The sequence below is a fragment of the Acyrthosiphon pisum genome, chromosome X (assembly GCF_005508785.2).
Source record: "Acyrthosiphon pisum isolate AL4f chromosome X, pea_aphid_22Mar2018_4r6ur, whole genome shotgun sequence".
NCBI classification, from domain to species: Eukaryota; Metazoa; Arthropoda; class Insecta; order Hemiptera; family Aphididae; genus Acyrthosiphon; species Acyrthosiphon pisum.
The window spans coordinates 109,644,414-109,659,654 of record NC_042493.1 but is presented as its reverse complement, the minus strand read 5'-3'; the positions used below and the strand labels follow the sequence as shown (position 1 = coordinate 109,659,654).

The 15,241-nt window shown below is 27.3% G+C and overlaps 1 protein-coding gene across 1 annotated transcript; it reads left to right on the top strand.

Annotated features, from left to right (window-relative positions):
- Positions 1-192: 192 nt before the first annotated feature.
- On the top strand, positions 193-3,375 carry LOC100571003. The gene is made up of 6 exons (XM_029485389.1): positions 193-326; positions 994-1,172; positions 1,423-1,610; positions 1,688-1,868; positions 2,472-2,619; positions 2,700-3,375. Exons 1-5 carry the CDS (start codon positions 193-195, stop codon positions 2,474-2,476), a joined length of 687 nt encoding a protein of 228 aa, XP_029341249.1. The 3' UTR covers positions 2,477-2,619; positions 2,700-3,375.
- Positions 3,376-15,241: the final 11,866 nt, after the last annotated feature.

The following is a 15,241-nucleotide window of genomic DNA, read 5'->3' as shown; positions in this document are numbered from 1 at the left end:
GTAACTAAATTGCATCTTAGACTTCATACAATCAAAAGTCAGAAAATTTTGTTTCTTAATGACTTAAAATATGGTAGGTGAAAGAGATGTTTTCAAAGTAACAAAATGAATGGTCGTATATGCTTGAAAAATAATTAGGAATGTATTTTATATTTTTTTCGGTTTCCGTTTGATTCATTAACTGAGGATAACATGAATTCAATACAACCAACTGCCAATACATTTTATAATTCTATTCCAAATAACCAGGAAATAACTTTGGCACAACAGCCACAGGCAATAGCTAATTTTTCTCCATATGTGAATCCAAAATGTATGCATCCCAAGTTTGGGTCTTATAGTCCAATGGATATAAGTAATGTAAAATTATGAATTTCAATTGTTGTTTTTTGATAATCACTATACTTCATACAATAATAGTAATGTTCTTTTGACTATGTTACATCTTTTGCATACCACTAATGATGGAAGATATATTTTAGCTGACTATAAAGAGAATGATGGATTTCTTTCCGATGACTCACGAAATTTACTTACTCAACAACTAATCAATCATCTTTTTCAGGATATTAGCAAATACAGTTATAATTTTACTGTAAAATGTATTTTATAATGTTTTTATATTAATGCATATATTTGTATACATTATCATAGGCGCAAATAGACAAATAATTTTGGGGGGGACTAAAGCCCCTCCTATAATATTTTCTAAAAATGACATATGCTCAGTACTAATTACTGACTTTTGAACTGGGGGGACTAGGCAGAAATGTGAGGGGACTAAGTCCCCCCAAGCCCCCATCTATTTGTGCCAATGTACATTATCTTATATTATTGATTATTTCAGAGGAACAGATTTTTTCTTTAGAAAAATTGCAGATTTAATGGTTGAAGTTTGTCCTAAAGAACAAAAGGTAGGTATGATTAAATTTAAAATGCATAATAATTTAATTCTGTAGTATGGTAAATTAGTAATAACTCATATTTTTTTAGAGCATATATTTCATACCAGCTAAATTGGAAGGGCATCAACACCCAAGCAAAAGGAAAGTTTATTGAGCGCTGGAAGAATGTTGCCCGGCGATTAAGATCTATTAAAGCTATTAAGTTTGAAAGATATAATAAAAATCAAGCAGTAATCGTGACTAGCAGCTCTCCTATTATTATATCTGGTAAGTTAATTAAATTTAAAGATTTATTTACAATTAACGGACAGTGCCCTTTGGATACAAATACCCACTTAAGTAACATATTCTAGTAGACATAATGATAAAAATAATAATAATGTTAAATAAGGTAAAAAATTATTTTATTTATTTTAACAAAAAAAAAAACCGATTAAATAAATATGGTGAGATCTGCATTGCCGATTTTTGTTATGAAGTATAATACTGTTGTATAATATATAATGTATGTTTACAGATGAAGTTCGTACTGCAAAGAAATGGCTAGAGACTGATGTACACAATGCCGATTTTCAATTAGTAAAACAAAACTGGGCATTAACTTATGAGATAAGAAGAAAAGACAATTTAGATACACAAGACCGTTTTTTATCAAATATTTTTTTGACTTGGCCAATTTTACAAGGCCGAAAAAGATATGAGCTAGTAAGATTTTGTTTTAATTTTATTTGCTTTAAATTAATTTTTAAATAATAAGTAATAAGTAATAACCATTTCATTAGAATGTTGAAGATTTCAAAATCGCTTTTCCTGAAACTCATTCCTTGTATTCAGAATGGAATGACTTTTTAAATGCATTAGAAGCATTTTCAAAACGCATAATTGATATTCGAAGAAGCTCAGTTAATGATAAACATGCTCAGGCTCTACTAAGTAAATTAGATACTGCATGTCTAGAAGGAGGTGAGTTATTTAAAGTTAATTTTTTTCCCCACTTAAATTACCTAATATTTGGATTAACCCTACAATGAATATTACATTATTATTAACATTATATTACTCCTAGGTAATTAAAAGAACAATATTTAGAAAAACTATTGTTACCTCGTTTTTAAAGCGCAGCATTTTATTAGTTTATTTTAATAATTAACACTATAAATTTGATTTTCTTGACAAATAATAAATTACAATAATGAAATATAAGGGAATAAAATTAAAATAATAATTATAAATAAATGGTATGTTCAACTAATATGCATAGGTATAAAATATAATAAATTATAATATGCACCTTTGAGAAAAATAAAATAAAATACCTAATACAAAAGAATTAGTGTTCTTAAAAAAAAAAAGGAATTTATTGTTTGAAAGCAAGTAGACAATAAATTATGACTGATTTCACAGTTATCATAGAATATAACAGAGAAAGCATAGCGCTACCTGGGAGAAACTTTTTGAAAATATTAAAATATTTTATTTTATTTTGCATCAATAATTTAAGTAAACTATACTTAAATTATTAATGCTGACAACTAAATCAGATTAATTTTTGTTAATTGTTTTCAGATTGAAGAACGTCAAATATAATTAAAATTCTACAGCTGCCATTCCTTGTACCTACCAAAACACAAATAAAAAATAGTGACTCTAAAACTCCAAATTTTGGAAGCCATCATTATCGGAATCAGTCTCAGCGTTTGCTATACATGTGACTGTAAGTTTAAAATACAACTTTAGCCTGATGTTCTAGCTACATTTAAAATTATTTAATAGTTGATGAACATTTTTTTTCAGAACATGGTAAAATTTCAAGAGGACTTGATACAAATGCAAGACAGGTACTGGCAATATGGATCCTCAATTCAACCATTAATGACCTTTGTCGGTGAAGATATCCAATCCATACATACATGTTATGTCCGCGTAAACCAAAAATTTTTGCATTTTGAGTGTCCTTTAACGACTAGAGGTTTGTTACAAATCATATTTCGTCTTCCATTGTATTTATCCAAAAGAATGTTATGATTCATAGCTGATTATACAAAAGCATTTATTTAAGTTGAATACAGAGTATGATAAACAAACTTCTATCACAACTACAGTATCTTCCAAAATGCAATTATTTGAAGTACCACTTATATAATTCATTAATTTAAGTATATTTAGTACTTTACTGTGTTTAATGTTTCTCAAACCCTAAGTTTTTTTTAAAGTTAAAGCTGTCATTTAAAAAATTATTAATTACCTATGCATTAATAAATAAAATTATAAAAATGTTGGTTTATTTCATATGCTCTTGTAAATAATTATTTATGATTATTGTTATCTATGCAGCAAGATAGGTTGCTTTAAGGTTGCAAACCAGTTTTATTAGATAGGTACCTATAATTTGTTCATAATGTTTTATTATATTATATTTTTAACAAGTAGGTTAACAACTACCTAACTACATTAATATTGAATGAATAAAATGTTAATTTGAAAATATTTATTAACATTGTATATGTCACTTAGATATGTACTTAAATATTTATATTAAATAAAGCAAACTGTTAATTTTTTATTTATGGCTTCATTTGTGTTGTCAAAAGTGCAAGTATTCATATTATAAATATAAAATATAATAGATGTAAATATGTAATATGTAAAATATTATATACTGTATGCCGGCTGAATGGACCAAATCCTTTTTTCCCTATAAGATATATCTATCAGTGCACATATTATTATATATAATAATATGTGCACTGATAAATTAATTATAATTATAATTATATTGGATTACACTAATGGTGGCTTTGATTTAACAACAATTTGTTGTCATTTCAACAATTAGATAATAAATTCAAAAGTTAATTTAGCTTTTTTTGTTACAAATTACATAACTATTAATTAGTATTATTTCTACAACAATCTTCAAATATTAAATTTACACTTAATTGACTATTTTTAACAATAAATAGTTGCTATTTCTACAAGTAGCTATAGTAATTATTAATTTTTTCGAAGTTAATGTGACTGTCAAAGTACTTTATTTTAACATATAGGTTGTTGTCATTTTAACCATATACTACGGTCAATACAAATTAATTAAGTGTTTATACTACACTTGCCGTTTAGGTGACATATAAGTGTTGTATCAACACCAAACTCGTCTAAGCTGGAAAGTAACGTGCAGATGTGTATAATATTAACACCATTTTGTATTGAATCTACCGCAATTTTCTATGTTTGATAATATTATATTAAAGGTATGTATTTTAATAGCATATTATCTTTCTCATAATCTAATCTGGCGGCTACATCGGCTGGCATCCATTTAAGCACAGAATTTGAATATAGTTTACTGTTCAATCCCTTTTCTTCAATCATCGTTTCCACAATAGCCTTCATCATGAATGGTATAGCTTGGAACAGTGATTATTCTGCCAGTTGATGTACCTACTCAGATGCAGAGGCGGTTTGAGTATACTGTTTTTGGTGCACTGCACCACCAATATTAGGTGGGTAAATGGGTGGTCTTAGTTGAGTATGTGCTAACAGCAATGTTTAATTTTAATGTTTAATAAAGTAATGAAGCACCTAATCATTGAAATTTGATAAATGATAATCGTAGCTGAAACTGTTGAAAGCGTATTTATAATTTCTATGATGAAAAGGGGTGGGTGGGTGTCTATATATTGTCTTGCACCTTTAAGTATAATATATTCAAACCGTCTATGGGGTCTTACATACATAGTTTAAACTTTAAATAGGATATTATTTATTGATATAGGAATAATTATATAAACTGTTTTATGTGAAAAATAATTAAAAATAAATTTATTTGCCTTAATACATTGTTATTTTGTTTTATTTTCATTTTTCCCATCAATTTTTAATTGCGTAGGTACCTACCTATATTTTATTATTTACGACAGCCCCAATCTTAACTTATATTATGGGGCAAATGTAAAAACGCACAATATAATAACCATTCGAAAATATAACTAATATAATATACTAATTATTTGTGTTTGCTCCCCCCCAGATTTTTTCTTGTAGTGGCCAAAAAATAGTAGGGGGCGCATGGTTTCTCTCCCCCCAGCGGGCGCCCTCGGTGGTAGTGGTAGTGCTTAAAATATAGGTAGGTGGTCAGAATTAATATGTGCACTCCTAATATCAATTGTCTTAATCCGCCACTGTTCGAGAGTAAATATTTTTAAGGAGCTAGCACCTATATTATATAACGAATTATGTTACATGAATTGTATAGGTAAAACGAACATTTTTAAAAATGTAAATTCATTATAAAGTATTTTTGGGTCATTTTTTAAGTCATTTTAACATTTTTTTCGTGTGCATTTTTAAAGAGTTTTTGGTCATTAAGTTCCGGGTCGTATATAAACTATAAACAAATCACGAGAATTATTGCACAAAATTGAATGCAAAACAATATCAATTATCAACTAAACAATTTGAAAAATTAATATAATTTTATCACATCGTAGTGATCTTTCACTAAGGCCAAGCGCACACGGTGCAACTGTTTTGGGACAAAAGTTGCAAATCAGTTCAGTTTACAACCAGTTTGAAACCATTTCGAAACTGGTGTCCGCACATGGACATGACTGATTTTAGCTTAGAATTTTGAATTCGACGACGTTGTTATTGAAATAGGTTTTTCAAAGGAGAGGTTACAGAGTGACAAGTGACACAGTAAATAAATATAAGTAATTTATTATGTTTTAAAAGTATAATGGTTTAAGTTATACATTTAAATTTGAGGACAGAGCGAAAAGCATCTGCCGGAGAAATTAGTAGTTGTTAACACTAGTTAAAAGTATTGGAAATAGACTTAAGCTGACGATGATGTGGAGGGCAAGCTCCACGACCAACTAAGTCTTACAAGTGTATGAGACATGAGTTGCACTAATTCTAAATGTGTTATGGATCTAATCCTATATTTATATAAAATCTATATGGATAAAAACATACACGGTAGAGCCTAGGAGGTGGCTATAAAGGATACCGACACAGATATAATTGTAATTGCCAAAAATGACCATGTGCGGTACTTGACAATTATTATTATGATTTATAGATTTGTTTTCGTGCTGTTTTTGCGAACGGTTTTTTATCGAGCACAGATATAAAAATATAAATCTGTCAGCCTCGTGGTCCGGGCGTTGTACATTGTTTTACAAAAAAATTGATATAAATTATTGTCTTAAATTATAATAATATACGTCTTATGACATTTTAAAATATAGTGAATATATTAAAGTGACTCCGCTGGTTTACTACAACATGTTTCTCACCGACTTTTTACCAGTCGACAAATAGGTAGTCGAATGTTTTTCGTTCGACTAAAGTATATACAAGACACACTATATTCAAGCATACCTAATATTCATTTTTTATCGCATGCGACACAAAGTTTATCACGATTTCCAGAATTGGGTCCCTGGATAAGGTAAGTAATAATTCATCTTCTCAAGTGCCCACCTACCTATTAAGCACCTAATTGAGTACCTACATATATTATGAATTTGGTGCATTTAATTCCAGTGAAGTATTTTTCCAGCGTTAAATTTTCTAATTTTAGGTATATTCAGTGGCGTAGCCAGGATTATCAAATGGAGGGTGTTTTAAGTATAGGCTAAAACCAAGTTTTTACAGTTTTCGTATGTAAATAAATTTAGGATTCAGACTTGTTGCACTAAAAATTATCGAAATATGCAGTCAAAATTCTCAAAATATGCTTAAATATATGTATTATGTAGCAAAATGTTTAGGTATATTATTTTTGAAAAATCATAAAACATATTGCAATTTTGGTAGTAAAAAACTAAAAAATAAGTAGGTATATAAACATTAAACCTGATAAATAAATAAATAACAACTTTATTTTTAAAAATGCTGGCATACAATAAGTACTAGGTTAATAAATAAGTAATAACGAATAACGTGATATGTGAACACCTTGATAAACAAACACGTACCTATATCTACTGATGTTCATTTCTTCGTACAATCTACAATTATAGTTTGAACACAGTTTTGTCACAAATAGACTTATGAAATCTTACGTAATCTTTCGTGAAATCTTTTGTATAGTGTTTGAAGTATGAGAAATATTTCACTAAGTTGTGAAATATTTCAATGTTTTGTGAAATATGGGATTTTTATTAATTGTTTAATTTTTATATTTTAAATATTATTTTGTTTATATTTTTATTACCTATATATAAATATTATAATTATAATTTATATTATTTCATGTGAATCGTTAGCGAGATAACTATGATTTTTATAATATATACCTAAGTACTGGTTTCCTTTTACTGTTTCTTTTTAATATTTAATATTTATTATGTTTTTTGTTTTATATAATTATAATACATGTTAACATTAATAAGAAACAATGATCTTCATAACATAACATAATTATTACATTATATGATAAACGTTATACCCAAGCGTTTTTTTAAAAATTTATATTCCATTTTTATATTTTTATTTTTATTATGTTTTTTTTATAAACAATTATACAAATACATGTCATAAGGATTCTCGATCAAGAAAACTCTGATCTGATTTTTAACATATAACTATATAAGTTACCACGTACATGGTACATATACAATATAGGTACCTATCTATTCCTTATTTATTTTACATTTTTACATCAAATAATAGGTACAGCAAAAAAATACAATATTATATTATTATACATTAAAACTAAGAAAAAAATGTGTGTCAATGACTAATGAGGTATTTAATTTATTTAGATTAATTATTTAATATTTTACAAGACAAAACTACAAAAATAATGATAATTGAAATATTTCACACATTTTGAAATATTTCACGAAATATTTCATTTTTTTAAATTCCATGAAATTTTCAAACACTACATAGGTATGCGAACATAGGGCCAACTGTAGCCAAGCTCCGCCAACAACTTTAACAGCCCTCCGCCCCTCAAACATTAACTTAATTTTTTAAGCTTATTCGATTTTATAATAGTATGGTATTACAAAAGGCTTCGGCCTCCTCAAATCTCAAAATTATCGCCTATTGTACCTAACCAAACATAATATTTTTTAAGATATTTTTCAATGTTATCCAAATATAATTTTTCCCGACAATTGTATGTACATTTAAGTTGAAAAATACACAAATATGCAAATTCAAACTTTGTATTCAATTTCGCCATTTCATAAGACAAATTTATAACTTACAAGCAGTCCTGAACCCTATAAACAATATATATATATATGGAGGGAAAATGTCAATAAGGGGGGGGGGGTTTAAAACCAATATTTTTTTAGAAGAAAACTATAAGCCGGGAAAAAGCAATTTTTATTTTCAATCTTATGATTGAAATGGTTTTTCTTCTAAGTAATACTACTCGATCTCTATAATTTAATTTTTCATTTTCAATAGTATTTTTATTTTAATATATAGGTAGGTAGTTATGCTGCTCAAAGTAATAATTTTAAAACTGGAAATAATGTAATTTTACCAATGGAACAAAATATAAGGTGAATTAATGAAAGTTGTATTTGACTAGATTTTGTTTTTACAATTATTTAAAAATCTAGGAGATCGGCTTATTATGTTGAAAGTGATTACATATAATCTGAATTTTACAGAGAGGAACATATTGAACATGCTGTTGTATATAGATTTAAATCACCAGGACTTTTAGACTTACTAGAAACAATGAGGATATGCCAGTGAGTAAATAAGTATTAATATTTTTAATATCTACTGTAATTAATCGGGGATCAGTATGATTATAAAATATAAAACCAAAATGGTCATCTAATAACGCCCAAACAAAGCTGTGTGTATATTTACTATAAGGAAAAAATCATCTTGTAGGCTGTTCATTGTATCATAATGTACGAATAAATATGTACAGACAACTTGTTTTGCATCATAATATACTGTACAGCCAACGAGGTACTGATGAGAGTCATTGATTGTAAATATCAATAATTGTTCTTATATTGTTCTAATACCCTCTAGTTTCTACAAAAAATAGTCTTTAGACTATCCTAAATATATAGACTCTATACAAACTAGACTATTGAATGTTATATCACTAAAATATGTATTTAGCTCATATTATATTTTAATTTGTACTTTATAATTGACATCCTACCTGTTGTTTCTAATCTTAATATATTTTTTTAATATGAATTATGTGTTTAAATTTTAAAGGACCATACTTCAGGATCTGGATTACGATGTTCCGTTGAAAACTGCTTTAACAGGCATTCAAATAATCTTAGTCTCTTTGGCTATCATAAGGATTTCACGATCAGAAAAAACATTATATTTGTATTAATATTATTGCTTTTTAATATTAAGTGAACGCTACAAAATGTAAAACAAAACTCCTTATAAATAGTTCATAATATACATCTATTTTTTACAGACATTACCTACCTATAAGTTCAAATTAGAACAAAATTAAGTATATATTAAAACCCAGAATAACTATTATAGTTTTTTTGTTTTAATTGAACATTATTATTCGTGGGTATATGCAAATATTAGAGTATATTATTATATTTTATAAATTGTAAATTTTGTAAATGGTCACAAAATTATGTTATCCAAAAAAGTAACAGAAATGTTAGTATTCTTATAGGTAGTAGGTATAATTCTATACATTTTAATTGTTTGCAATGCTGGAACTATTAACTCTGGGGACTGTTTCATAGGTACCCTGCGACTCGTATGAACCTGTGTAGGGCCAATAATACTCGTTTCAGCTACAACAGTATCGAGTCTAAATATTAAACATTAAACAATTTTAATTTTAATTAATCGTGTCCGCGTCAGGGACCAAATATTGTCAATAAATATTATCGTGATAAGCATAGTTGATTGTTGATAAGAGATCAGCAATATTATCAAGAAAAGAGAAAACACTCCTGTTATAGCATGGCTACAGTCATAATTTATTGCCATAATCATAGTTACCTTATGTAATTAAATTTTACCAGTATAATTATCATTTTTATGGTTATTGACAAAATGAAAAATACTTTATTTCATATTAAGTATTAACATTTAACAAAGAAGTATAATTGTATAAAGTATAATATTATGTCGCCTAAGAATTCAAGTGGTCACTCGAAAAAGTAAATAGCATCTAAACTAGGTAATAAAAATTAATCTTAATATTTTTTAATATTATTAATATTGTTATTTCAAATGGGAAACATATTTAAACGTGTGATAACTGAGAGGTATTTTGAACTACAGAGGGCCTTTTTGAGGTAAAGGCACACCCTGCTATGAATTCCTAGATTCGCCTATGGACTGTTTGCAAAATGTATTTGGGGGCCCTAAATTAATGTTATTATCTTCACCTTTGTAATAATAAAACAATTTATTGGCACTTTTTAGATTGTTAGCAGATCGATGAATGTATTAATTTTATAGATATGATGAATTGATAGCACATAGGGTGGACATCAAAGTTACACAATTTTAAATTTGCATTTGTTTCTAATCACTCTATTTTATGGAACTTAATTATCATTAATTAATTATTAGAAATAACTGGTATATAAAATTATATCAGTGTTTGGAAAGATCGTCGTTCACGCATTCACGTCCATACAATATAGTGGACGTCACTCATCGTTTTTTTTTCAAATAGAACGTGACCGTGAACGACATTTATATTTTTAATGAACTTGATCGATTTTTAAAACATTCAATTTATTTACCATTTAATAAATATATTTATAAAATATATTAAATAATTATAATATAATAATATTTTCCATTATAATTACACTGTATTACTGTAATAGTGTATAAGATGAGACCTTAGACAATATGTCAATATAATTCTTAAGCAATTCAGGCACCGCCATCGATGTCACAAAAAAAAAGGCCTTAGACTATGGTTTATGGGCCACTTGAAAAAAATTTCCCGGGCCGCTCTGGATGAGCCAGTCCACTCCTGCATTTTAGCGAAAAAAAAAGAAAAGAAAGATGGACTTTATATTATCAATCATACATTTAATTTAATTGTTTAGTTTATTATCTTTGAATTACTATTTACCATTTACCTTATTTAACTTATAATAAGAAATTAATATAATATTATGATGTATAAAAGTTAACGAACAAACTTTGAGTATACTGTTTTTGGTACACTGCACCATCAATATTAGGTGGGCCGGTGGGTGTGATTGGTTGAGTATGTGCTGACCGCAATGTTAAATTTTAATGTTTAATAAAGTAATGAAGTACCTAATCATTGAAATTTGATAAATGATAATCGTAGCTTAAACTGTTGAAAGCGTATTTATAATTTCTATGTTGAAAAGGGGTGGGTGTAACTAAGTATAATACATTCCAACCGCCTCTGACTCAGTGCTAAACAGCATCCTTCGGAATTGTTCTTCGTTTCCCGGACAAGTGTATGTAACTACGACATCTAGATATTCTTCTTCCTTTTGAATTATTAACTTGTAAAGACGTTTTATCAGAGTCAATATATATATTATGTGGTTGGATATCTTTTCCCTTTGCAGAAAAATAAAAATAACCTAAACCCGCTGCCATAAACAAGATGAAAAAACCCCACAAATATTTCAGATTTTTTTTTCCACTTAACATAAAAACCGTCTTTTCAAATGGTGATACTATCGTCCTCTATCTAAAAAATAGGAAACAATTATTTTATTTTAAGTCATTCACCTGTAATAACTGCTAATTTAATTCTTTAACTATAGGACATAGGTAGGTACATACACTACTCCACAGACTATCAAGACTTCAGCCACAGTAGCTACGCCAGAATTTAAAGTAATTTTTTGGTATTTTCGTATTTACAGCAATATGCAGGGATGGACTGGCCAGGTGTTCTAGTGTGCTGTAGCTTATATGTGTGGGCCGGGCCGCCGGCATTTTAAATTTTAAGCATTTGACGATATTACTAATAAATTTATTTTTAAATACGAAACAGTTTAAAAAACACTACTATTGGTTGATACAATGCTACAATAAGTTCATAGTCGAACCATAAGTTTATAATAATAATAATTGTATGAGCATATTAGGTATGTTGTACCTATATAGTGTATTATAATTCTTTAAGCAACAATTTTAAAAATCAGTTTTATCCGGAAAAATCTTTAAACCCTTTATCTGATTTGGTTGGTACATCGACCGCCAGAAGGTTATTGCTAAACTACAATTTGAACCATATGCAAATATTTATGAAAATATTGTAGATTTGTTGAAAAATAGAACAGATAACATTTACCTATATAAAGTGTATATTAAAAGTAATGACCATAATCAGGGGCGGATCTAGGATTTTTTTATGGTGGGTGCTAGTTTACATATAATGGTCCTCAGGTAGATACTTAATAGTTAGTATAGAAATAAATTAATAATTTAAAACTTAAATGGCTAGGAAAATCAGTCTTGCAATGTGCATTTGTTTTTGATATTGCATAAAGAGTTTGACATATAATCAAGACTGGGAAAGTTAATGATTTTTTTTTAACTCAGTTAAGTTAATATGCACAAATAACAAAAAGTTAAAAGCTAAAAGTTAATTAATAATTTAACTATAGGTTAACTCAGTTAAGTTAAAAGTTAATACACACTTTTTGTTAATATAACGCTAGCTACCATACTTAATTTTTTTTCAACCCAACCCAAAACTAAATTATAGAATATAGTACTTATACTTCATATAGTAACTATTTCCATATAAGTTAGATTCGAATGATATAAATGTTTAATTTTAAACAATTCACGGTAAACATTTTAGATTCTGAGTGGAACAATGAATGTATTGATTTTACAATGATGTGTGTGTTTTTTTTTTATTTTTTTTTGTGTCTGTGTACACGATAAGTAGTCAAAATAATTCTTCGATTTTCAACTTCAGTATCTTGTTCGATTGGAAAGTGAATACCTAGTTGGTGCATTGGGGAGATCAAAAGTAATTTGTCCCCAGTAATTTTCAAAAGCACCGTGAAAAACAAAAGAAAAATTAAAGAGAAACGAGAATTTTTATGTAAAATCAACTTTGGTTTTTGGTGTAACTTTAAAACAAATGATCGTAGATACATGCAATTTTTACTAGTTGTTTATATTTGCATTTTCTATACACGATAAAATTTCAAAATATTTTGATTTATTCTGAACTGTTTAGGGATTTTCAGTTTCCAATTTTATTAGTTTTTTTTCTATGAATATTGATAAAACTTTATTTGTTGAGTAAAAATACTTGAAAATTTAATACAAGGCTCCTATTATATTGTTACAATGACATTTGAAAAATGTTAAAAATCCTTAGTCACAGTTTTTTTTTATTAGCATTTAAAGTTCAAAAATTGACAAAATATTGAAAAATCACGAAAACTATCAAATTATTTTGAGTTAAGAATTCATAAAAATTTTTCTTTTTAGATCTAATATATGCAAATTTAATACAAGATTTCTTATAAGTTTGTCTACTTTTATCAAAAAAAAAATGTCTATAAGAAAGTCAAACTAAATTTTTATGAGCATTTGAAATTCATATTTTTACAACATTGGATATTCACTCGATTTCTTATGTAGCGATTTTTTTATTTTGTTGTGATTCTAAAACGAATAACTGTAGATACATGTAAATTTCACTGAATGTTTATTTTATCAATTCTTATACATCATAAAATTTTCAAAATATTATGACTTGTTTTGAGCTGTTTACGGACAGTTTCATATTTTATTTCAATTTTTTTTATGTATTTTTTTTATATGAATATCAATAAAGTTTTATCTGTCGGGCCAAAAAGTGTAAAAATTTAATTCAAGGCTCCTGATATATTGTTACAATAGCAGTTGAAAAATATTAAAAATACATAGGCACAATTTTTTTTATAAGCATTTAAAGATTGAATTTTGACAACATTTAAAAATTTAAAATTGAATAATTATTTTGTAGTTGAAAATTTATAAAATGTTAAACTTTTATATCTAAGGATTGAAAATTTAAAACAAGATTCAACGTAAATAGTTAATTCTGTTACCAAAAAATCTAAAAAATACATAAGTACAGTTTATTTTTATAGTCATTTTAATTTCAAATTTAGACGAAATTATATATTTAAAAACCTAGAATAACTATTTAGTTATTTTGTTATGATTGTATAATTTTATTCGTGGTTACTTGAAACTTCTAAAGGGATTCGGGATTATTAGTGATTAAAATTAAGAAAAAAAAATGATAAAGTTGTAACTGAAATTGTTTCATTTTATCTTCCTTGAAATTGAAATAGGCCAACGAAATGTTTTTTCCCCTCTTGATAAATTTGTTATTTTGGAAATACGCCCTTTGCGACTTAGGCCGACGATAGCAATGTTTTTGCGTATTAGTTATTAGCAATACCACTTTTTGCATTTCCACCCTTCAATAATTTATATAGGTATAAAATAAATAGGTACGATACTAATGTTTTAATTGAAATATGATATTAAATTTGTATCCATGCACACTTATTATATCATTATAATAAGCCAGTATTTTGTATACAAAAATAAAATTTATTTAAATGGCATTATTTAATATGGGAATACGACCCACAAGCAAACAAATAGAAAATTGTGTCTGTGTACACGATAAAGAGGACGCTACACCCGTATGTGTTGTCTCCGTCTTACACAAGCACGACATAGCAAATTGTTCACTATTCTCAATTGATACTAAAGTGAAATGGCCTATTATCAAACTTTTAGGTAAGAACATTATCTGGGCCTTAGCATGTGCGATTTTTTAATATTTTAATTTTTAAGAGAGATATCAGCATTTATAATTTTTGATATTTCCCATACCCTTATTTTTCTCGAAAATGAAAATATCGAAAAATCACCTACGCTAAGACCCATATAATATTCTTACCTAAAAGTTTGACAATAGGCCCACGCTAAGACCTAGATAAAAGTTTGATAATAGGTCGATTCACTCTTGTATCAAAACTAACAGTGGTTATTTTAACAGGTATATACGACACAATTATTGTCACGTATTGAAACCTAGTATTTTTAATAACTGGATAACTGGAGGATATCATTTGTTCTTCATATTAGTTCATGTTAAATTTTTTCTTTGCTTAATTTCCTTAGACTTTAGTCACGATTATTGGATTTTGTAAAATAATATCAAACAATTTAAAAACAGAATTTATCTTAATATAGAATTTAAAATTTGTAAATTATAATATTTTATTACCAATTATTATTTTATATATTAAAATGCGGGCTAGTCCCAAGTGGGTACCGTTCTACTGTATGTAAAATGTAAAGTGTGTCACTAA